The 24,944-nt window shown below is 41.3% G+C and overlaps 1 protein-coding gene across 1 annotated transcript in view; it reads left to right on the forward strand.

Moving 5' to 3' along the window:
- Positions 1 to 22,519, forward strand: part of camk1da (calcium/calmodulin-dependent protein kinase 1Da) — a 66,231-nt gene extending 43,712 nt beyond the window's left edge. Inside the window, exons 3-11 of the mRNA XM_060890130.1 lie at positions 2,243 to 2,317; positions 8,679 to 8,817; positions 9,114 to 9,240; positions 12,374 to 12,449; positions 16,300 to 16,412; positions 16,873 to 16,951; positions 18,209 to 18,296; positions 18,400 to 18,667; positions 20,852 to 22,519. Coding sequence (XP_060746113.1) covers positions 2,243 to 2,317; positions 8,679 to 8,817; positions 9,114 to 9,240; positions 12,374 to 12,449; positions 16,300 to 16,412; positions 16,873 to 16,951; positions 18,209 to 18,296; positions 18,400 to 18,667; positions 20,852 to 20,982 — 1,096 coding nt within the window. The 3' untranslated portion in view covers positions 20,983 to 22,519. The remainder of the gene's footprint in view (positions 1 to 2,242; positions 2,318 to 8,678; positions 8,818 to 9,113; positions 9,241 to 12,373; positions 12,450 to 16,299; positions 16,413 to 16,872; positions 16,952 to 18,208; positions 18,297 to 18,399; positions 18,668 to 20,851) is intronic.
- Positions 22,520 to 24,944: the final 2,425 nt, after the last annotated feature.

Here is a 24,944-nt window from a genome sequence, read left to right on the forward strand (position 1 = left end):
CTTGCTTTCAAACCCTCAGGCCTTGTAGTTTCTCAAAAATTTTTACCAAAGAGACATTCTGGAGGATTAGTGAGCTCACTTGATTTCACTTCATTAAGTGTACATGAAGGCGAAATTGAGTAAGCAGGATGGTGACAGACACATGATGTACAATGTCGTTTTTCTTCCCCATGAAATCTCATCAAACATGACTTCACATGCTGTTGGATATGGATGTGGTCATGCCCTGGAGACAGATGGCGTCCTTTGTCCATCGTCTCTGTCGCCCATCAGTTATATCATAGCAACGGGATAGGTGATGGACAGATCCTGGGCATCTCCTTACACACCCACACACACATACACACACACACACACACACACACACAGATAAGTTGTGTAAGCCTGTAATACACAACTTATTTGTGTGTGTGTGTGTTGGTCTTTTTGTTTTAAAAATGCGCTTTTGAGAGATTTCTGCTCAAATATGCCTCTGTACAATAATAACCGTCTACGGAGCCAACAACCTTCACACATTTAGAGTTCCCTTAATTGGTACATATTATTAAATATCAGCCTATTTTTTTATTTCAATATCTTATTATTTTTCCCAACGGCACATAATAAAACAGCAGAAGAGTATCGACATGACAATCTCTCACATTAAAATCTCACTGGAAGCTCCGCCCCTTCTTCACATTGAACATCAGTAACGGATTTCGAGGTGATCTCATCTCCACTATGTATTTCTAACAGAACAATTCAACGTGTAGCCCTCGCTTCCTGTCCAAAGTTGGCAAGAGTAGAAAAGGAAAAAAAAAAACATTCGATCTTGTCGCATCTAAAAATTGTTAATGATGGATATATTAAGTATGCAATTTAATACTATATATATATTTTTTATATTTGATTTTTTTTTTTTTTTTGTATTATTTGCCTTCCTTTCCTACATTGGGCCTTTCATACTCAGACTGAAGCTACGTTCACACTTTTGATTATCGTCTTGTTTCTAAACCTCTTAGTGACCGTGAAGGAGTTAAAAACATCTCATTTCTCAAAGCATCTCACTGTGCTAGAAACAGTTCACCATCCAAATCTCTGTTCAGTGAGGCTTCTGTAGTGGTTTCTTTCTATTGGACAGAAATTAGTCACAACCGATTAAATAAAGAAAAAAAAAATTATATATATAATTGTAAAGATTGACATGGATGTGATCTGCATGAGGCCGTGATCACTGAACACATCCTCAGCTTGTGCACAAGATGCAAACATCTCGCTTCGTTACACAGCACCGGAGGACTCAGGTGTATGTGTGTGAAGCCTAATGACTGCTCTATCCCAAGACCCAATTAACCCGTCTCTCCACCCTCACGTGTTTGGACTGTTTGTCTTCCTCTCGTCTTTTATACCAGACAAGTTTCTATTAAATCTTTCCATGATGACTCTTAAGCGCTGAGTCATGTATTCACACAGGCAGCCGCAGGTGTCGAGTCGATTCGAGATGCGGAGAAGCTTCTCGGCACGACGAGACTGCGCAACAATATCCTAGAAGACTTACAGTTTACTTTGTGTCATGATCTCTTGTCTTCTTTTAAAAGCCTTTCTTTTGTTTCTCATGAATAAAGGGTGTCTGTCTTGTCTTTTTTTTTACCCTGCTTTCTTCATCTCCCCCTCTCTGTCACTCCTCTGTGTTTCTCTCTATAATTAAAGGGAAGGCTTTCAGAAGCACTAGATGAGTCACGCCGCAGTTTTGTGCCCACTCTTTTCTTAAGGGAGGGAGGAGACGTGGAGAAGGAGAGAGGCTGAAACTAAATGAGTTTAGGACTTAATCCTTTGAAGTCGAGCATTTCTATGCTTTAGTGTCATGGGGGGAAAAAAAGGAAATGAAAACGTTGCATTCTGATTAACGCAGAATCGATGGCTGTCTGATCAGGTGTTAGTTGACTATCTCTTGATCCCTTGGTGCTCAGTGTTCAGCACTTTTTTTTTGTCGCTTAAACAACACAAATAACCATAACAACAGTACTCATGCTTCTGTCTTCGAGCAGCTAATTAGCTAGCTTATCTGTCCAGACTTTCTGCTGTGACGCAGTGGCAGCACACTTTAAAAGTTTCCTGTAGGAGTCCTACAGCTGGTTAATGCTGTATATTTGTTCATGTTGTATGTTTGTGTCACAGCACAGAAGAGGGGATTTCTGGGTAAAGTGTGTTGTGTGTCCTGTATATCAGCGAGATGTTCTAACGATCTGTGTTTATATTGCAGGATCAAGCATGAGAACATTGTGGCCCTGGAAGATATTTACGAAAGCTCCGATTACCTGTACCTGATAATGCAACTGTAAGTCTGCAGCACTGACACTGTGTGTGTGTGTGTGTGTGTGTGTGTGTGTGTGTGTGTGTGTGTGTGTGTCTACATTACATTACATTTACAGCATTTAGCAGACACTCTTATCCAAAGTGACTTACATTTTTATTTTAATTTATACAACTGAGCAATTGAGGGTTAAGGGCCTTGCTCAGGGGCCCAGCAGTGGCACCTTGGTGGACCTGGAATTCAAACTCATGACCTAGGCTATCAAATCCCTACAGTCTAAGTCTGTGTGTCTGCGTATGTCTCTGTGTGTGTGTGTGTGTGTCCCTCTGTGTGTGTGTCCCCCTCTGTGTGTGAGTGTTCCTCTCTGTGTATGTCCCTCTCTGGGTGTGTGTCCCTCTCTGGGTGTGTGTTCCTTTGTGTGTGTCTGTGTGTGTGTCTGTGTGTGTCTCTCTCTTTCTGTGTGTTTCTGTCTCTCTCTCTTTCTCTCTCTCTCTCTCTCTCTCTCTCTCTCTCTCTGTGTGTATGTGTGTGTGTTTGTGTGTTCATGAACATGGATGTGATTGTGCTCTGATGATCTGTGTTGCTGAAACACGTGGAGGTGAAAAATGACATTTTCCCGAGAGTTTATTTCAGTCTTATTTGTAGTAACAACAACAATAAAAATGTTAACCCTTGTTTTTGTCTCCACATCATCAGTTTATGAGCTCGAAATGTCACTTCACTTACACACAGTGGCACCTCATTTAATGTCATCTTTCACTATGTGCTGTGTGTCTTGTTCCAGCTCTCCCACGCAACACACACACAGTTGTGGGTGAGTGTGACCTTTACCTGAGTTTAATGGAGGATCAGAAGGCTGATGTAGGCAGGAAGATGTAACGCCTCCAGAGATCAGCAAATGAGAGTCTGTGTGCATTAGTGAATCTTTGTGTGTGAATGAGTGTGTTATCATGAATAAGTGTTTATGTCTGTGACTGAGTGAATGAGTGTGTAATGCAACTGACTGAGTCTGTGACTGAGTGAATGCAAGTGTTTGTGTGAATACAAGTGTGTGTGTGAGTGAGTGAGTGTGTTTGTGAGTGAGTGAGTGCTTAAATGTGTATGTATGTGTGGGACTGTGTGTGTGTGTGTGTGTGTGTGTGTGTGTGTGTGTGAATACAAGTGTGAGTGAGTGAGTGATTAAATGTGCATCTATGTGTGTGGGACTGTGTGTGTGTGTGTGTTTGTGAATACAAGTGTGAGTGTTTGAGTGAGTGTGTGAATACAACTGTTAGTGAGTGAGAGTCTGAGAATGTGAATTCAAGTCTGCGTGTGTGAATACAACTGTGAGTGTGTGAATACAACTGTGCGTGTGTGAATACAACTGTGAGTGTGTGAATACAACTGTGAGTGTGTGAATACAACTGTGCGTGTGTGTGTGTGAATACAACTGTGCGTGTGTGAATACAACTGTGCGTGTGTGAATACAACTGTGAGTGTGTGAATACAACTGTGAGTGTGTGAATACAACTGTGAGTGTGTGAATACAACTGTGCGTGTGTGAATACAACTGTGCGTGTGTGAATACAACTGTGCGTGTGTGAATACAACTGTGCGTGTGTGAATACAACTGTGCGTGTGCGTGTGTGAATACAACTGTGAGTGTGTGTGTGTGAATACAACTGTGAGTGTGTGTGTGTGAATACAACTGTGAGTGTGTGTGTGTGAATACAACTGTGAGTGTGTGTGTGGGAATACAACTGTGAGTGTGTGTGTGGGAATACAACTGTGAGTGTGGGAATACAACTGTGCGTGTGTGAATACAACTGTGTGTGTGTGTGTGTGTGTGTGTGTGTGTGTGTGTGTGTGTGTGTGTGTGTGAATACAACTGTGAGTGTGTGTGTGTGAATACAACTGTGAGTGTGTGAGTGTGGGAATACAACTGTGTGTGTGTGTGTGTGTGTGTGTGTGTGGGAATACAACTGTGTGTGAATACAACTATTAGTGTGTGAGTGTGTGAATACAACTGTTAGTGTGTGAGTGAGTGTGTGAGAGTGTGAATTCAAGTCTGAGTGTGTGAATACAAGTGTTAGTGTGTGTGTTTGTGTGAGTGTTAATATGTGTGTTGTTGCATTAGAGGGTGTAAGAAAAGTGTGTGTGTGTGTGTTGGGGTAGTTCATGTACATGCACATGTCAGTGTGTGTGTGGAAATGAAACGATAACGATGCTGAGAGAAGAAAAGAAATCAGTGTGTAATGAAAAGCTTTATCTCAGGTAAAGCAGAAACACAAAGAGCTGTGATTGTCACCATAGACACATTTTGTGTGTGTGTGTGTGTGTGTGTGTGTGTGTGTGTGTTTAGTGTGTGTTTATTGCACTTTGTTCTGCAAACACAGGATGCTTTCAGCAGCAGGTGCACAGCTCAGCAGCACACACACACACACACACACACTGCAGCAGGGTTTTATCAACACACTTATGATTTATTCTTTCCTTAGACGTTCCTTCTTTCCTTTTCTCACCTTCTTCCTACATAATCATTGATTCATTGGAGGAAATGAAACAGAAAACTTAAAGTAAACAATATATAAATGATGTATTACTATAATATCATTCTAATTAAAATATTAAAGTAACACAAATCTTGAACATTCAAATGTAATTGTTTCCAGAATAAAATCACATTTCTTTCTACTTTAGATATTTGTACTCTGAAGTGAATATTCAGAGTTTAGATTAGAGAAATAAATAAGTTTTTCATATGCTGTAGTCCAAGAGTAGAATAAAAAAAAAATGCAGTCATTTTCTCTGGAATGTTTTCCTGAAAGATAATAAATGAATGAAGATAAATAACTGATGTGGTAGCCTAATGGCAGAGATGGGGGACTCGAGCCATATGACTTGACTCGAGTCAGACTTAAGTCGCAAATTTGAGACTCGCTTGACAAATATTAAAAAAAGACTCGATTTGACTTTGACTTGACATTCATGACTTGAGACTTGACTCGGACCCGAGTTAAATGACTCAGAGATGGGGGACTTGACTTGACTCAAGTCAGACCTTAGTCTGAAATTTGAGACTTGAGACTCGCTTGACAAATATTAAAAAAAGACTCGACGACTTTGACTTGACATTCATGACTTGAGACTTGACTCGGACCTGAGTTAAATGACTCAGAGATGGGGGACTCGACTTGACTCGAGTCAGACTTAAGTCGCAAATTTGAGACTTGAGACTCGCTTGACAAATATTAAAAAAAGACTCGACTTGACTTTGACTTGACATTCAGGACTTGAGACTTACTTGTGACTTGCACATGTGTGAATTACTCCCACCTCTGCCTAATGGCCAAAGTGTCAGATCACCAACTGGAAGGTTGTGAGTTTAAATCCCAGGTCTACCAGCACTGGGCCCCTGAGCAAGGCCCCTAACCACCCAACTGCTCAGCTGTTAAAAAAAAAAAAAAAAAAAGAGAGAGAGAGAGAGATAAACATGTACGTCACTGTGGATAATGACATCTGCCCTAAATACACATATTTAAAAACCAAAGAAAATACTAGAAACTATTTTTCTTTTTTTTTTCACATTTTTTTCTGAACAGAAAGATCTGATCAAATTTAATTAGTCTATTACTCGGTTATTAAAAGGAGGGTCCTGCTGGCTTAGTGTGTCACAGCACAGGGTTGGGGGTTTGATCCCCACCTTCACCGTGTGTGTGTTTTGTTTTTTGTGAGAGAGTGTGTGTGAGAGTGTGTGTGTGTGTATGTATGGAGTTTGCATGTTCTCCCTGAGTTTCAGGCATTTCCTCTGGGTTGGTTCTCCGGTTTCGTCCCCAGTCCAAAGACATGACTTGCGAGCTAATTGGCATTTCTAAATGATCCCTGGTGTGTGTGTATGTGTGTGTTTTCCCTGTGATAAATTTGTGCCCTGTCCACTGTGTCCCCCACTTTGTACTCTGAGTCCTCTGAGTTTAGTGATTTTAGTCCAGATATTCGGTAGAAGTTTTGGAAACATCAGCCTGCTGATTGCTAATGAGCAGAAGATGAGAATCAGTGATTCAGATCTGATGAAGTGTGTTGAGAGAGCAGGAGTGAGAGGTCAGGGGATGGAAGTGGACTCCAGACGGTGTATTGGTCAGGACACTTTACTGAGCAGCTCAATGACGCACAAGAGCAGTGTAACCTTGGTGATGGCTGGCAGATTGTCCCCATAGTACACCACTCTAATCTCACTCTGTGTGTGTGTGTGTGTGTGTGTGTGTGTGTGTGTGTGTGTGTGTGAGGGACTGGGTCTTTTTATCTCTCCGTCTGAAAATTAACTCACTCAATAACTCCCACACACACACACACACACACACAAAATACTAAACTGCTCCTGGATGTCTAGGATGTGTGATTGTAATTGTGTGTGTGTGTGTGTGTGAGGGACTGGGACACACACACACACAATACTAAACTGCTCCTGGATGTCTAGGATGTGTGATTGTAATTGTGTGTGTGTGGGTGGAAGTGGGTTACTGTACATATTGACTTGTGTACTATGACTTTTCTCTGTGTGTGTGTGAGAGAGAGGGACTGGGACTTTATCTCTCCGTCTGAATATTAACTCACTCACTGACTCTCTCACACACACACACACACACACACACACACACAAAATACTAAACTGCTCCTGGATGTCTAGGATGTGTGATTGTAATTGTGTGTGTGTATTGGTGGAAGTGGGTTACTGTACATACTGACTTGTGTACTAAGACTTTTCTCTATATGTTTATTGAGTAGTTATGGAAGGAGTCTCCAGTGTCAGCAGTTTAACATCCTGGACGTGTCTTCAGGAGGACGTTTTTTTTATTTGTTTGTTTTTTCATTAGCTGTGTTTTTGGTCTTAATGAAAATGACAGTTTAAACCAAATTTGTTTAAGGATGTTTCAGACATAACACTGGAGCTCCTCAAGGTCACGAGTGTATTTAAACATGCTTTGTTGTGTTGTACTGAACACACACATCTGCTGAGAGTGAGAGAAAAGAGAGAAACAGCCGGCCAGAGAGATGAAGCCCAATTCATTTACTGTCTACTGTCCTCGCCTTAGAAAGCTCATTAGGATTTTAATTCCTCAATGTTAATTTGATAACTGACTGTAAGCTGATGTCTCTTCTGTTAATAGACTGAACACACACACACACACACACAGAGAGAGAGAGAGAGAGAGAACAAAAGCAAGAGCATACAGGAGAGAGAGAGAGAGCGCCAGAGACACAAAGCAAGAGAAAGAGAGAAAGAACAAGAGTGAGACAGTATGTGGGTGTGTGTGTGGGTGTGTGAGTGACAGGGTTAGGGACAGTCCTCAATGAGGTCAAAAGCATGACTACAGGATTTTACTGTACCATCTGTGGTAAGGACCGGACACACACATGCACGCACACACACACACACTTTTCGGTGTAGAGGTTTGTGTCTTTTCCAGAAGGGGGCACATTGTGTGTGTGGGTGTGTGTGGGTGTGTGAGTGACAGGGTTAGGGACAGTCCTCAATGAGGTCAAAAGCATGACTACAGGCTTTTACTGTACCATCTGTGGTAAGGACCGGACACACACACACACACACACACACACACACACACACTTTTCGGTGTAGAGGTTTGTGTCTTTTCCAGAAGGGGGCACATTGTGTGTGTGTGTGTGTGTGTGTGTGTGTGTGTGTACCAACACTGGTCTAGTTTCTCCTTCTTTAGTGGCTCTAAAACAGAAATACTGGTAGAATTTTTTTTTTTTTAATATTAAAGTTAAAATGTTCATTTTATCTTCAGTTGAAACCTTTTTTGTTTAAAAAAAAAATTCCACAGAACTGCTGAATATAAATGATGTGAGAAAGAGAATGAAATGTTTTATGGGACTGGATTTTTCTCTGTAGTTTTTACAGAGTACTTCTTACCCCCTCTGGTGGTGGGTTTATTATAAAGCTCAACATTAAGGTTCTCTTAACAGCAGCTAACATTTTATTTACTGATTTGAGCATTAATATGCAGAACGTTTTTTTTTTTGTTAACCATGTACACAATAAAAAACATTGATTCTACCCAAGACTAAAACTAAATTACACCATGTCAATAGTCATGCTTTCAATTCCATTAATCAATTTTTAGTGTTGCTTCACTTGTGTGAAGCTGCTTTGAGACAATGTATGTTGTCAAAAGTGCTAGACAAATAAACTGAATTGAATTGAAAATTTCTGTACTTATGTGCTGGAGGTGCAGTAGGTATTATAAATATGTGGTGTGTGTGTGTGTGTGTGTGAAACAGCCATTGGGAGAAGCTCAGTCATTTCTCAGTCTGTTCTGTCTGTGTATGTTGATGATGAGATGACTATAATGGAGGCAGCACACAGTTAATATCGTTGTGTGTTTAGGGTTTCAGGAGGAGAGCTGTTTGACCGGATCGTTGAGAAGGGCTTCTACACAGAGAAGGATGCCAGCACACTCATCAGACAAGTCCTGGATGCGGTTAACTACCTGCACAGTATGGGCATCGTCCACCGAGACCTGAAGGTGACTGAGAAGAAACACATACATCTGAAAGGGATAGATCAGTAAATAGTTTTGGGGGAAAAATCACTACTCCTTGTTGACTTTCGCTCCAGTGTATAAGTTTAAACCCATCAGGCTTTACGTTGGTGTAACGTGACGCACCTCGACGTTCTAACTATAGCGTAATCCTTCTACATGCTGGCCAGGTTTTTACTGTGGCTGCGTCTCTGTGAACAGGATTAATAATACATTTTCTTCTTACTTCTTATTCCTGATGTTTCCTCTGCGAACAGATTGTTTTTTTTCTCGCTTTTCAGCCCGAGAATCTTCTTTATTTCAACCCTCAAGACGGCTCGAAGATCATGATCAGCGATTTCGGCCTTTCGAAGATGGAGGGCACGGGTGATGTCATGTCCACTGCCTGTGGCACACCGGGATACGTCGGTAAGGATGAGACAAATGAAACTGTTGCCTTTAGACGCTACAATCATACATACTGAAAGATAACGTTAACACCTTACGCACGTAGGTTATGCATGAGGAGTTATTTGGTGTGTATGTACGACTCGGCTCGTCTGGGTGCATCCTGTATCGCAGCCTAGAGCTGTTTCTTATCACACAGTTCCAGAGCTGATGCTGCTCTGATCCGTGATGTAGCAAACCAAAAAAAAAAAGCTTTTATCTTCCACACACACACACACACACACACACACACACACACACACACCCCTCACTGAACACGGTTCATTCCTACTTCCACATGCCGTCCAGTTCTGCAGCACCTGAATGTCAGTTAGAAGGACATGCGCTCTGGGGCACAGGCGCTCTGGGGCACGCGCTCTGGTGCACAGGCGCTCTGGGGCACGCGCTCTGTGGCACGCACGCTCTGGGGCACGCACGCTCTGGGGCACACACTCTGCTCTTTCTCTGTATATGGAATTTAATTATTTTGATCGCTAATAGAGTTATCCGCATGGTTTACTGCATTTAATCACAGTTAATCACCCGTAAGATTGTGATCAAACTTCACTCTCCATTTTAAAAGCGCTGCATTAGCTTGTGTTGTGCGCGTTAATTAGAGCTGTCAAAAAGACAAGAACTAGTTCATCACAGGATTTAAGAGACGCCACCGAAACTCTCACCACAGGGTCGGTTCACGATTTAAACGTCAGAACTGTAACCGTGATAAGTCGTACGAATTCCTCCAGGATTTCACAAACAGAAATTTCGCAAACTCTGTTCCTTCATATATCACAGTCATGCCATGTGATGTCATCACAACGTGCTTTCACAATCCGCTACCCTCCACGTGTGTGGATCATGAGTGCAGCTCTCATAGAAAGTCATAACGTCTTCACTGGTACCTGCAAGTCGCATCGCAAATTTAGTAAAACGCCACAGAAAAATCAAGCTCTTTTATAATAAACCAATGAACTAATTCTCCTGATTGTGGAGCTAAAACCAACAGGCTGTTTTCTTTCATTCATCTTTCCTATCAGAGTGGAATAAAGTGGAATAAACACATAACAGGTCACAGAATACCGTGACGTCATATAAACGTCATATAAACTGAGATTCGACGCTTATACACACATACACACTGTAAAGGGTTAGAAGAGAAGGTATGTGCTGGCTGGGTAATTGTAATTCAGGTGTGTGTGTGGTGTGTGTGGGGAGTTAGTGATGGTGTGATGGAGTACCATGCTGCATTAAAATGACACGAGTGCACAGGCATGTGTTCAGTATTCCACACTCGTCTAGCCTCCATCTCTTTGCCTTTAAATGGTAACATTTTTTCTCTCTCTCACATACACACACACACGCACACGCACAAACATACATGTATTGAAAGCTGTCTTGCTCTCTGTCTACATCTCCCTCTTTCTCACTCGATCTGTCTCTCTCCATCTGCTTCTCTGGATGTGTCTCTCTCACACACACAGAGAGATCTCTCTCTCTCTTTCACTCTCTCTCACCTTCTCTGTCTCTCTCTTTCACTCTCTCTCTCTCACTTTCTCTCACTCTCACTTTCTCTCTCTCTCTCTCACTTTTTTTCTCTCTCTCTCTCTCTCTCTCTCTCTCACCTTCTCTGTCTCTCTCTTTCACTCTCTCTCTCTCACTTTCTCTCACTCTCACTTTCTCTCTCTCTCTCTCTCTCTCTCTCTCTCTCTCTCTCTCTCTCTCTCTCTCTCTCTCTCTCTCTCTCTCTCTCTCTCTCTCTCTCTCTCTCTCACTTTTTGAATATCTTGATGTCTGTCTTGCTTTCTGTTTGCGTCTATCTCATTCTCCCCCATCTGTCTTTCTGTGTCTGTTGCTCTAATCTATCTACTGTATCTGTCTGTCTGTCTGTGTCTTTTGTTCGATCATTCTGTCAGGTTCTGTTCCTCTGTATATGTATTCGTATGTCAGTCTACATAACATTTGTTGATCTGTCTTCCTGCTTCTCTCTCTCTCTCTCTCTCTCTCTCTTTTATTAGTCTAGTCCCTTATTCAGCATTCTTTTGTTTACACTGAAAAACTGACCCAGAACAGCTCAAAATATCTTCTGTACTACACTCAGAGTGTGTGTGTGTGTGTGTGTGTGTGTGTGTGTGTGTGTGTGTGTGTGTGTGCGCGCGCGTGTGTGTGTGTGTGTGTCCATTTACACACAGTTTAGGAAGTTATGTGCCTCCTCAGAGTTTGATGGCTCCTTTGCTTTTTATTTGGCTGAGTAAGAATTGCTCTTGTATGCGACACCATGCTCGAGCACACACCCCTTCTTTCTCGGACAAACACAACAACGCTGTCTGGGATTTGCTGGAGCTTTGACTCACAGAATATAGCTCACTGTAGATTGGATGAAAGCTAGTTTCCTGAGGGAGGAAAAAACGAAAATGGAGGGGAAAGACGGAGAAAGAGTGCGAGGTGTCAGATCTATTTAGAGTTTCTTCTCACACCGTGTCATGTAGCAAGCAGCAGGACTGACAGGAGCGTGTTACACCCAGTTACAATATCAGGCTTAATACTTTAGAGGGATTCGAGCGATCAAGGATTTCATCGAATGCTGTCAGGGACAAAGGGGGCGTGGCCTGTCTCCCTTATCGGTGACAAACTGTAACCGATGACGCCTGTGATCTCAAGCATACAGAGGTCAGAGGTCAGCTCTTTTCTCTGGGGTCCGTGTTATTCCACTCCATGATGGTGCAATGAAATGGCTTCACAGAGGAGCCGTCACACTGGTGTGATCTGCAGAGCAAGAGAGGCAAAAAATAAATAAATAAATAAAAACAAAGCAGCAGCATAATAATTCACATACATGTCATTCTTATGTGTATCTTTTATCATTTCTTAAAAGCTTTATCTTGTTTCTACAGTAGAAACAAAATATGTTGTGCCAGGGAACAGACACAAAGTGTATCAGGAAAGTAATCGTCCAAACATAAGACACTTGTAGTACCACAGGTTATTGTTCTCGGTTATAACTCGCACCGTGTACGTTTATTTCATCGATGCGTTTAACGTTAGAGTTTTACATTTTCATTTCGAGCAACAGTAGGATCTCAGAGCGATTTATCCGTCTCTTCGTTCCTCTCATCAGCTCCCGAGGTGCTCGCTCAGAAGCCATACAGTAAAGCTGTGGATTGCTGGTCCATCGGAGTCATCGCATACATCCTGTAAGTACTGCCTTTTCACTTGTAAGATGTACAGTGAGACAGAATTGTCCGTTTTGCTGAGATTTAAAGTCACAACCTTTGTCATTTGCCCAGACTAATATTTAACCACAGTACAAAACTACAGCCCGTTAGTCTGACCTGGGACATTATATTGTAATATATTTTGTTGAATTAAACATAATTAAACATGATTCATACAATATATGATGCTGAAATTTTAAGTTTAAGATGTAAATATACGGGGGGCACGGTGGCTTAGTGGTTAGCACGTTCGCCTCACACCTCCAGGGTTGGGGGTTCGATTCCCGCCTCCGCCTCCGGGTACTCCGGTTTCCTCCCCCGGTCCAAAGACATGTATGGTAGGTTGATTGGCATCTCTGGAAAAATTGTCCGTAGTATGTGATTGCGTGAGTGAATGAGAGTGTGTGTGTGTGCCCTGCGATGGGTTGGCACTCCATCCAGGGTGTATCCTGCCTTGATGCCCGATGACGCCTGAGATAGGCACAGGCTCCCCATGACCCGAGGTAGTTCGGATAAGCGGTAGAAGATGAATGAATGAATGAATGAATGAATGAATGTAAATACACCCGAATGCCCCAAACTGTCCGAAGCCATTCGAGGGCAATATTATACACATTAAAATGACACAATGATCTCATTAATAATGCAACAATATGCCCTCAAGGTGACATTAAAATAAAAAAAGATTCAAGCAAATATAAAGCAATTTTAAAATCTGAAACTAAATCTGAATAAATATTAAAGTCAAAGCAACTCGACATGCAGCTGATATTTTTTTTCTCCTTCTTACTGAACACTTTATTTAATAGTTCTTAGTTTAGACTCAGTTATTTAAATGCATGTTAATAATTTTTTCTAAATTCCTAACACTTGTTAAATGTCCAAGGACAACACTGAATCAGTAATGTTCACACACACACACACACACACACACACACACACACACACACTGCCTTGATCAGTTACAGATGTTGCTCTCCATCGATATCTCCATAGATGGAGTTTTTTTTTATGTGCTGTTGTAGTGTTTCTGTGTCTGACTCATAAAAACAAGGATTTAACCCCATTTACAATCTTGTGCTGGCAAAATTCAACCCATGTAATCACACATTGTCATTTCCCGTCTAAACTCCACCCAGCATTTCTATTTTCCTTCTGTAACGTTTTCCTATTTCACCAGTGAAAACAAGTTCCTTCCCTTTTTTTTAGTGTTACTTAATCTGTAGTGCTTATCGGAACATCTGGACTACGCATACTTACAAAATGTCCTCACTGGAGCAGAAGAAACAAACAAAAAGAATCTGTCTGTCGCTTCAGTGCTGTTCAAAAACTTGAAGATGCAATGAAAATTTCTGCTGAAAAAAAAAAAACAACCTATGTTTATGATGAGAATATTAAAGGGTGATGTGTACAGTTTCCTCCAAAATTTTTGGAACAGCAAATGGCCGATTCTTTGTTATTCACTGAAGACATCTGTGGTTTAAATTATATGATGGACCACAGATCAGATTTTCACCTTTTGTTTCCTGATATTTCCAACTATATGTGTTAAAACTTGGGGGGCACGGTGGCTTAGTGGTTAGCACGTTCGCCTCACACCTCCAGGGTCACGGTTTGATTCCCGCTTCCACCTTGTGTGTGTGGAGTTTGCATGTTCGCCCCGTGCCTCGGGGGTTTCCTCCGGGTACTCCGGTTTCCTCCCCCGGTCCAAAGACATGCATGGTAGGTTGATTGGCATCTCTGGAAAATTGTCTGTAGTGTGTGATTGTGTGAGTGAATGAGTGTGTGTGTGTGTGCCCTGTAATGGGTTGGCACTCCGTCCAGGGTGTATCCTGCCTTGATGCCCGATGACGCCTGAGATAGGCACAGGCTCCCCGTGACCCGAGGTAGTTCGGATAAGCGGTAGAAGATGAATGAATGAATGAATGTGTTAAAACCTTAAAAAAGTGGCATGCTCTAATCGCTATGAATGTCTGGTCGCTGGGTTTCACCTGTGAAGACTGCACTTCTTGTTTAAAAACTTCATGATAAAACAACATGAAGACCAGAGAGCTGTCTGTGGGAGAAAAAGCAAGCTGTTTAAGAAAACAAAACTGAGAAACCAGCTACAATCTTATCAGAGCCATTTGTACAAGCACTGAACATACAACCGTACAACATGTGGAAAGTTCTGGAAAAGAAAGTAAGCACTGCTGTACTGACAAGAAGACGTCGAACAGGTCGGCCAGTGAGAACGACCGATGTAGCGGCCGCTGACCTACGTTGTGAGAGAGGTGACGGGAAAAGAAAGGGTTTTTCATGTATTAAATCTGTTCCAGTACTTTTGATTAGCTAAAAATTGGGTGGTCTGCCACCAAAGGTGACATGTTCTAGACGGAAATATCATGAAATGAAAGCTGAAATTTGGATATATTGTTTAAAATTGTTGAAGAATTGGCCTTGCTGTTTCAATACTTTTGCAGGAGACTGCATATGATGTGGGAACGTGCGCATGCTCGTGCGCACATTTCAGCATTGTTTGTTTTTAAAAGATGTGTGTTATATTGCTTCTTTTAATCTAATTCGCTAAAGCGTACACAACAATCCTGACTCCAAGAGAGGAAAACACAAAGCTAATCGTGTGGAAATCAGGCAGAAAATTACCATCCATTCCTCCGCTCTGGCTCTGTTAGCTTGTGTAGCCGAGGGGAAAGGCACTTTAACAAGTTTGATGATGAGGAAGAGGGTGGAGGTGTGGGGGATGTTTAAATTTCAGGAAATGGATTTTCCTCATTTATTCTTCCTTCATGCACAGGCTTAATCCATTTAATCTGCTGTCTTCTTGCCTAGCAGGTTGTGCTCTACAAGCCCGTGGTGAAGAGATGAGTGTGCATTGTGGATCACATCTCTTTATAATACGATTTCCTCTGATGTTCTGACCGCAGATATAATCTTAAACAGCTCACACACAGGCACATGGTTTTACCTGCACTAATCCAAACCAAAATAGCCTCAAGTTTGATGCCTTGTAAAGGACACAGGGTGGGGAGTCCTGGTTTTATGCTGGGGGGTGTTGGGGGTGTTCTTGTGGGCACAGGGTGGGAGGTGTTTTTGTGGGTACAGGGTGTTGGGGGTGTTCTTGTGGGTACAAGGTCAGGGGTGTTGGAGGTGTTCTTGTGGGCAAAGGGTGGGAGGTGTTCTTGTGGGTACAGGGTGGGAGGTGTTGGGGGTGTTCTTGTGGGTACAAGGTGGGGGGTTTGGAGGTGTTCTCGTGGGCACAGGGTGGGGGGTGTTCTTGTGGGCACACTGTGGGGGGTGTTCTTGTGGGCACAGGGTAAGGGTGTTGTGTTGGGTGTGCTTGTGGGCACAGGGTGGGGGTGTTGGGTGTTCTTGTGGGTACAGGGTGGGGTGTTTGGAGGTGTTCTCGTGGGCACAGGGTGGGGGGTGTTCTTGTGGGCACACTGGGGGGGTGTTCTTGTGGGCACAGGGTAAGGGTGTTGGGTGTTCTTGTGGGCACAGGGTGGGGATGTTGGGTGTTTTTGTGGGCACAGGATGGGGGTGTTGGGGTGTTCTTGTGGGCACAGGGTGGAGTGTGTTGGGGAGTTCTTGTGGGCACAGGGTGGGGGTGTTGGGGGTGTTTTGGTTATACTTAAAATATATCTGCACTCTGTTACACTCTGTTGTATTTGTTACTATGGGTTTGAATCCATTTGATCACCAGCTTTCTCAGTCAGATCCTCATTTAAACCTGTCCTTTAACATTAGTGACTGCACAACAAACAACACAGGATGATGACCGGTGTGAAATTCCAGAATGAATAATATCCATCTTACACTTCTTCTCTATCAGGCTGTGTGGATATCCACCCTTTTACGACGAGAACGACTCCAAACTCTTCGAGCAGATCCTGAAAGCCGATTACGAGTTCGACGCACCTTATTGGGACGATATATCTGATTCAGGTGATTGACTGAATTACTGAACGTATGTGTATTTTTGTTGTGTGTTGCATCCTGGTACAGCGTAACCTTTCTGGTCTAAACGGTCACACCAGTGGAATTTTTAACATAGTCACATAAATATTCCTTTTATTACTGAATAGCTGTTAAATCCCGACTTGTTTACACACTGTTTGTTATCCATGAGTAATCCTGTGGTTTGCCGGTCAGAAGGAAAAAATGTACCCGTGGTTTTACAGGAAAGTGTCTCACCACATGTTTATTTCTCTCTTAAAATTACTCATTGACTGTTGGTTTTTCTTCTGTACTTTTTTATTTATTAGGTCAAATATTAAATCTAAATATTAGTGCTTTGGTAACAAATCAGAAGAGGTTCTGCTCCTTTTGTTTCTTCATTAGCAGGAGTAATTAGCACCTGTGTGTTTGCTGGAGGTCTTCTCACTTTAGTGTTTATTTATTCCAGCCAAGGACTTCATCAGCAGTTTGATGGAGAAAGACCCGGCTAAGCGCTTCACCTGTGAGCAGTCTCTCCGTCACCCCTGGTGAGTCTCGACCTCAGGCGGCAATAACAAGCACGATTCAGGCAATAACTCAACATCGAGGACGTATGGAGCACTGTAGGGATGACAGTTTTGTGGGTCCCTTGAGCAAGGCCCTTAAACCTCAATTGCTCACGTATATAAAATGAGATAAAATGTTGAAGTTAACTTCACACTAGTTCCCTTGACTTTCCCTGACATTTGGATCTTTGAAGAAAATAAGCTTTGCGCCAGACAAAAGTTTATAATTCTTACACGTTTTCATCATTACGTCAGTGTAAGAATGAGCACAAATTCCACCAGAAGTTAAACGCTATTAGCAAATTCCATCACACTGTCACATGAGCATCACCACCACTGAGGTTCGACGCTTACACTTTTTACTTAAAAACGTTCCCCGATAAGGAAGCTCTGTGTCCTCCGTAGTCCTGTTTAGCCACTTGTTAGAGAGGCGAGTACCTTTTTCAAGATATGTAAAAGCTTAGGGGCACGGTGGCTTAGTGGTTAGCACGTTCGCCTCACACTCCAGGGTCGGGGTTTGATTCCCGCCTCCACCTCGGGGGTTTCCTCCGGGTACTCCGGTTTCCTCCCCCGGTCCAAAGACATGCATGGTAGGTTGATTGGCATCTCTGGAAAATTGTCCGTAGTGTGTGATTGCGTGAGTGAATGAGAGTGTGTGTGTGCCCTGCGATGGGTTGGCACTCCATCCAGGGTGTATCCTGCCTTGATGCCCGATGACGCCTGAGATAGGCACAGGCTCCCCGTGACCCGAGGTAGTTCAGATAAGCGGTAGAAAATGAATGAATGAATTAAAAGCTTATAAAAACACAAGGGTGTATTACTGATGTGTTTTATGTCGAAAAATAAAACACGAAAATATCCCAAGCTTGTCTAATCCACAGACCTTGTTTCACTTGTTTCCAGGTTTCAGGACGCGTTCATTCATCACTCTGTTGTACAGTTTAATATTAGAGTTAGATTAGCTTAATATATGATCTTGATACCCAGACACCAAGGCGAGATTAGAGGTTTTATAGATTTTACACAACTATTTCAGTTATAAAACACTGGATGAAGACAATAAATAATATTCTACTGAAACAAAACATGCCTGATTATATACACTCACATTGTAATTTCCCAGTTAGCAAAGCAAAAAAACAATCTCATCAACAATCTCATCAACAAACACGTCATTTTCCCTCTCGGTAATCATCAGGGTTTGGAATGTAAAACAATAATTTGTCGCTTTCCCCCCAGGATCGCCGGAGACACGGCCCTCTGCAAGAACATCCATGAATCCGTCAGCCGTCAAATGCGTAAAAACTTTGCTAAGAGCAAGTGGAGGGTAAGTCTGGGCTATGAACGGACATTCTGACACGCGTAGCAGGTTCAGACGCGGCATCTCAGCCCATCATTAATGCTATCCTGTTTGTATTTGTGTGTAACAGCAAGCCTTTAACGCTACGGCGGTGGTGAGGCACATGAGGAAGCTGCAGCTGGGCAGTAGTATGGGCGCCAGCATGGACAGCACTCATCCGAACAGCAGCGCCCAGAGCCGAGGCCATGCAGTGAAGCAGCAGACGACACCACCGATCCAGAACCAAACCCCGAACCCGCCTCTTAACCTCAGCCAAAACCAGAAACCTGCTCCAAGCCAGAACCAGTATCATATCAACAACATGTCTACAGAGTCTCCTGCTAAAACACGCAAAGACTGTGAGTAAAACTTGGCAGGATTGGTTGTGATTTGTGTTTGTGTGTTAAGACAAAGCCATAACCGTGCACAATTTATTCAGTGTAGAAGTCTTCAATTCAGTATTTTCAAATCTAAATTAAAGCTACATCAGTATTACAGTATTATAAATCCGAAACGCATCTTTTTCTTGGTTCTTCCATCCACACTTGAAATCACTCTCCCGAATATAGAAGTTTTAAAAATGCTCCGTTCGTGTTAAAGCGTAAACAGAGAAAAACTGAGCCATTCAAAAACAACAAGGTATTTTAAGTCATGACACAGTCACATGACATCAGACCTCGTGTCTGCTCTCCAGTTTGACATCGCTGATAAGAATCAAGGTCACTTTGTTCGACCTTCAGATTGCATTTCACTCAAGTAGCAAATCCACCTGTTTGTTTGACCATAAAAAAAGGACATTACTGCATTAAGTCAAAGAGAAGGAAAGCAAATAAACTACGGAAATGATGGGAAACGGCACAGGTCGAAGCTTCTTACGTTTTTACTTGTATTTTTTTTATATGTATTAGGTCCATATGTGTTTGTGTTGTGTCGTGAATGTGAAAATGAACTGCTACCTCCCCGGTCAGTTCTAGCCACTTAAAAGAAATAAGGGGAGAAATCTGGTCAGTTGGAAAAGCTGGTCAGTCTGATGTCAGAGTGACTGAGCTCATTACTATTCATGAGCTCTCCCACTTGAGACCGCGCCCCCAGAATTCGTGTAGCTCAGTGAGTTTCCTATACAGCAAGGATGGCTGAACGTCAACGGGCTTGTGAAGAAGCCGTTCTGTCGCAATTCAAGGTGATTGTAAACAAATTTCTTCTAGCCTAGGCTACTTATTGCGCTGGGTGAATGAATAGTCATGCTCTCATATCCTAGCGGTTAGCCAATCGGAGCCAAGCAGCATAGCTCATTTGAATATTCATGAGAACTGGCGCAAATCAAGCTGAGTCTTCCTGCAGGCTTTCTATACCACACTAGAATGGCTTGAAACAAGGTAACCAAGGCATTATTTCCACAAAAAAATGTTACAGAGTCCATGGTGAACTTCAGACATTACCACAAAAGTAATGAAATACGTGTGGCAGGGCACCTTTAAGATCTTTTTTGTGCACGTGTGAGATCTTTGAAGTGCGTCATAGACACAAATCGAAGATTAAACCAAGTGATCTTAAATCAGTGATTAATTAACTATGGACAATAATCAAGATTTAAAATCCTAAGAAGAAAGATCAGTTCAAGCTAAGACTCAGATCTTGTTTGCTGATATAAACTCTCTCAAACATATAAAATGCTGGAGCTGGGTTATACTGCTTCAGGAGATCACAAGCAAGCCACCGGAGTCGAGCCCGTGGTTAGAATCACGTCTTTTTGTGGAACTTAATAAGCAGGTAGTGTAGCTATAATTAGACTGAGTGAATCCTGGGAAGTTTGAGAGATGCTGCGTTCTTACTTACTGTAGATTCCTTAAAGAGTCAAAAGAGCAGCAACACATTACAACAGTTCAATCTAGAGGTTATAAAAGCAAAGCACTAGTTAACCAGCATCGTGTAAGGATGATATATTTTATGTATTTTCATACATTTTTCTCTTGTATAATTTCATAATCACTTCATAAAACATTTTCCCGAGTTGTGATTTCATAGAACCTTTTTTGTTTCAACAAACTCTTCGAATCGATTTATATAGTTATTTTAACAATGGAAAAGTCTCAGAGCAGCTTTATAGAACATTAAACATGGTACAAAATGGTTAATATTATACTACGGTTAAGATTATACAAATGTTCAATATTAATATTACACATATTAAATGCAACAAACTAATAAGTATGATTTATGTATAACCAGCAAACAAGTGAAAGAGCAAATGAAAACAACACATTCATGTGAATTACATGTCTAAAACAACAGGGGGCCTAAAACAGAGCCTTGAGGGACATTTGTATTACTCTGACAGCTGTATTACACCATATCTTTAATAATCCTGCAAAATTGTACCGGTCTGTCAGGTAAGATCAGGTAAGACTGTCAGGTAAACACTCCTTCTCCACTCCACTCTCATTCCCTCAAAAGTATTGACAATTGTGTCAAAAATACAACACCATATGATAGGAAACATAACTATAATCTAACTTACTAATGTACACCATGCTCTTTTGTAGGTACAGCACCTCCTCATGCTTCCTGTTCTTTGGCGTCTGCAGCCGCATCCCCAGCTCCGGGGGCGGAGCCTTGCAGGCCACACCCCTCCTCAGTTGCCTCGGTGAGCACTGTGTTAACTGGGACCAAGTGACGCCAGGTCCTGCGGGGGGAGAGCTGGGAGGCCACGGCCCTGTAAGCCACGCCTCTCAGACCACCCCCCGCCCTGCCTTGAGGACAGGCAGAGGACTCGCCCGCCCACTGGTCGCCATAATTAACCATTGAGAGACTCAACACTGCACGCCACTTACTCACACCACGACTCGTCCTGCTACTCGTACCCCACATCATCAGGGGCACGACACGCAGACAGGATGAAGAGTTTGAATTCACTTATGAGTGGATTTTCATAGCTGGACTTGAGTCTTTTATGAGAATAATAGCGTGTTGTGTTTTATCCTTCGGTTACGACTCGGGGGAAAAAAGGACTTCCGGACGACAGGAACGTGCGGGAGCGTACGTGAAGCGTGACTGCCTCGAGAACCTTCGGGCAGAACCAATGTCATATAGTTCTTCTTATGCTACATCTCTAAGCTCTTCCCCTCGTATTCTCTCTCTGTTTTTTTTCCCCTCCTCTCACACTTCTGACACTTCCTATAAGCTGTGTTTGAGTTGACGAGATTTTTGCGGTTTTATTTCTAGACTTTATAGCCGTTCTCCGGTTTTCAAGTTTTCTATGATCTGTCTGGCAGACCTGCAGAAGTGCTTTATAAAAACACTCACGTTAGACTGTTCCGAACTGTTATTCTGGCTCCAAGTTGTACGTGTTTGCATTTGGATGCTCCATAGCTACTGACTGGTTTGCTGTAGTCCTGCGGTGTTGGATGGAGAGTAGAACGTTTGTTACCGCATCACAAATTCATCATCCCAATATTTGCCTCAAATATGATTTTTCTATTTTATTACATGAATTCATACACCCAAGTAATGATGATACATGATAGTAACACTGTTATAGGCTATCGTTTTCTCAGTCTAGCTATCTCACATTTACACACACACACACACACTGAAAACCCCTGAAAAGCCATGGCAGCGTTGCTTTATGCCCAGTGTACGAGTTCTCAGGGAATTCCACAGATACACTGGATGCACATCATCATGACCATATAAGTGAAAATTCTTCCATGTTTTAGGTCAGACAGAGACCCCTTAGCCAGACTAGAGCCCTTCATAGAAATTGTTAGGATTATGATACGTCCTGTGCACCATCATCCGCCATCATATCAAGCTGTCTCTACCAAAGGTCCAAGTCAGACAGCGAGTGTATGTGCTAGGGCTGCCCCCCTATTCACCCTTAGTCAACTAGATGCTTTGATTTATTCATCATTTATGCACTTGTTTTTAATTTACATTAATTATATAGTTAGAGCTGTGGATGGTTGGAATATTAGCTACTAAACTGTCCAAAACATGCGTTTGGCACTGAAAGATGGATGCAAATCTCATGAGAGTTTCAGGAAAAACAAAAAAAACCTTGGACGCACTTTTTTTTTCGTGAACCATTGTGATGTCTGAAACGATGGAACGTGAATTCTGCAAAAGTCTGAAAACAATGTCCAACACTTAAAGTTAAGCTTAGGTTAGTTTTAAACTAAAAATATTTGTGGGAGAATGAAATTACTATATATATATACATATATATATATATATATATATATATATATATATATATATATATATATATATATATATATATATATATATATATATATATATATAATTTGAATCTTTATTTTGATCTTGTCTGAGTAGAGTTCCTTTACATGTGTATCAACCAAAAAAATGTGTTCAATGATGTTAGGATTAAAATGATAAATAAGCTAGTGATGGTTAGAAGGACAGGAAAGGAAATAAGTATTTTCCTGACAGCTTGTCAATCAAATAAGCCACACCCCTAAGTCATGATGATGTCATTTTTTGAGGAGATTCACTGGTCACAGTAACAGTCCTTCCGTTTGGCCTCAGATATGATCAGAGTTACAGATCATGGTTTTCAACCTCACTGTATTCAATTTCTATTTAACAACAATTTTTTTTTTAATGTAAAATTAAATCACGCTTAAGTAATATAACGTGTATATACTGAAACTATGGCAGTGGTCTTTGGCATTTAAATATATAAATATTTATTTATTTATTTATTTATGTGTTCTATTTTTGAAAGGCCGGACGGTCATTCAAGAAAAACAAACAAATAAATAAATAGATTTGGATGATGCACAAGTAAAAGAACTTTTCTTGCTATTTAGAAATAATAAATAAAATTTCAGATCATGTTTTTTTTTAAGCACATTTAAAAATGCTATAGCTAAATTAGCACATGCCTGTTTTGTACTTTTTTCCCTTTAAAACATTTCCCTACTAACAGGTGCAGTGAAATTAACGCTTTAATTATGGATGTAGTGTATTTTAAGTTGTGTAGTCCGATTTTTCTGATCTTATTGCTATTCTTTTCTTTGTTACTGCAAAAAAAATGATATAGAGTTGAATAATTCTCATTAATTTGATTTGATTCTTATTTCCATGATTCTAGAGATTATTATATATACAACAAATATCAGACAGTTAAATCTATTTCTAGACACTTTCTCCGTTTCAAGTGAAAAATAAACTTAACGGATAATTTGATTCTTACTAGAAATACTCGAAAAAAGCAAAATAATCTGAACTTCAAGCTCAAAATGAGGAAAAATATCTCTGTTTAATTCTCTTCCATGAACAACCGAATGAAGAAAAATAGGGACGGAATTGACTCTCCGTGCTATAGGGCTTTTATTTCTTTGATGTTTTTTGCAGTAGAGTAAAATGTCCACTGGGGACAGCCCTGATATAGGTACATATCATGTAAATATTTCACAAATCCACCGTGTGTGGAGCGTGTGCTCTAATCAGACATGTATCTAGTAAAAATCCAGACGGGGAATTGAGCTAAAAGTAAAGGGCTTCAAATTTTATTTCCGGTTATTCCGAGACCGGCGAGTCTCCGTGACCGTAAACGCTTCTGAGTGTCTCACTTTGTCTCCTGCAGCCTTTACGATGTGTTGTTTTTGCAGGAGAAGGTGTGTGTCTGTGTGCGGAGAAGAGTGAAGGGTGCGTCACATTCTCCTAAGTGCCATCAGAAACGTCATGCAACTTTCCGCCATGTTTTATTTGTTGTCGTCGTTGTCGTTTGTTTTGTTTTTTTCCTGAAAGTCTACGTGTGGGTGTTCATTTTCCTCCGTACGCCATTTTGTCCTTTCACGTTGAAGGTGTTTGAGATTCTTGGCTGTTTCTGTACATTTCTGTGTCGTTGAAGATGTTAGATGTTTTCGATGCTTAAAGGAACCTGAGGCCTGAGATTAGAAGCCAATGAAGATGTTTTTTTCCCACACTTCTGTGTGATCGAGTATTTTTATACTCTATGTGGCAGTGTCTAAGTTTCTGTTACGGTATTCGTGTGTGTGTGTGTGTGTGTGTGTGTGTGTGTGTGTCAGTCACTATCAATGTCTCTATCTGTGTTTTTATGAAGTTCTTGATCATGTGTCATTTCTGTGGTGTTTTAAAGACAATGTGAAATGTAAACAACCCCCACCCCCACCCCCTAAACTTAACGTGATCTGATTGGCTGGTGAGTCGAGCGCTGAAGTCGCTGCCCAATTCCAGATGATGAGATATTGTCTTTTTTAAGGCCATGAACCACACACACTTTTTTTTACAATATTAAAAAAAAAAAACAAATATGCAAAATAAGGCAACCTGCTTTTACACTACAGCAAAAGCGCTAGAAAAAGATCTAAAAAAAAAAATAAGGATTGTTGTGTAGATTTCATAAAATTCTAAAAGTAATAGATTGATAAATAAATAATAATTAACAAATAATTTAAATGTAGTAAAGAATAAATGATTAACAGTTTTTTTTCTACATATTTGAAAGTGTAAATGTTGATTTTTGATGGTGGTCCTTGGCTTTAAGACAAAGCACTGACACTGGAGACTCCTTCCAAAATTGTTGTATAAACTCAAACATCTAATTATACAATTTATTATACAAATGACGGCTATGAACCTTTCCCT

Source organism: Tachysurus vachellii, chromosome 16 (genome assembly GCF_030014155.1).
Source record: "Tachysurus vachellii isolate PV-2020 chromosome 16, HZAU_Pvac_v1, whole genome shotgun sequence".
NCBI classification, from domain to species: Eukaryota; Metazoa; Chordata; class Actinopteri; order Siluriformes; family Bagridae; genus Tachysurus; species Tachysurus vachellii.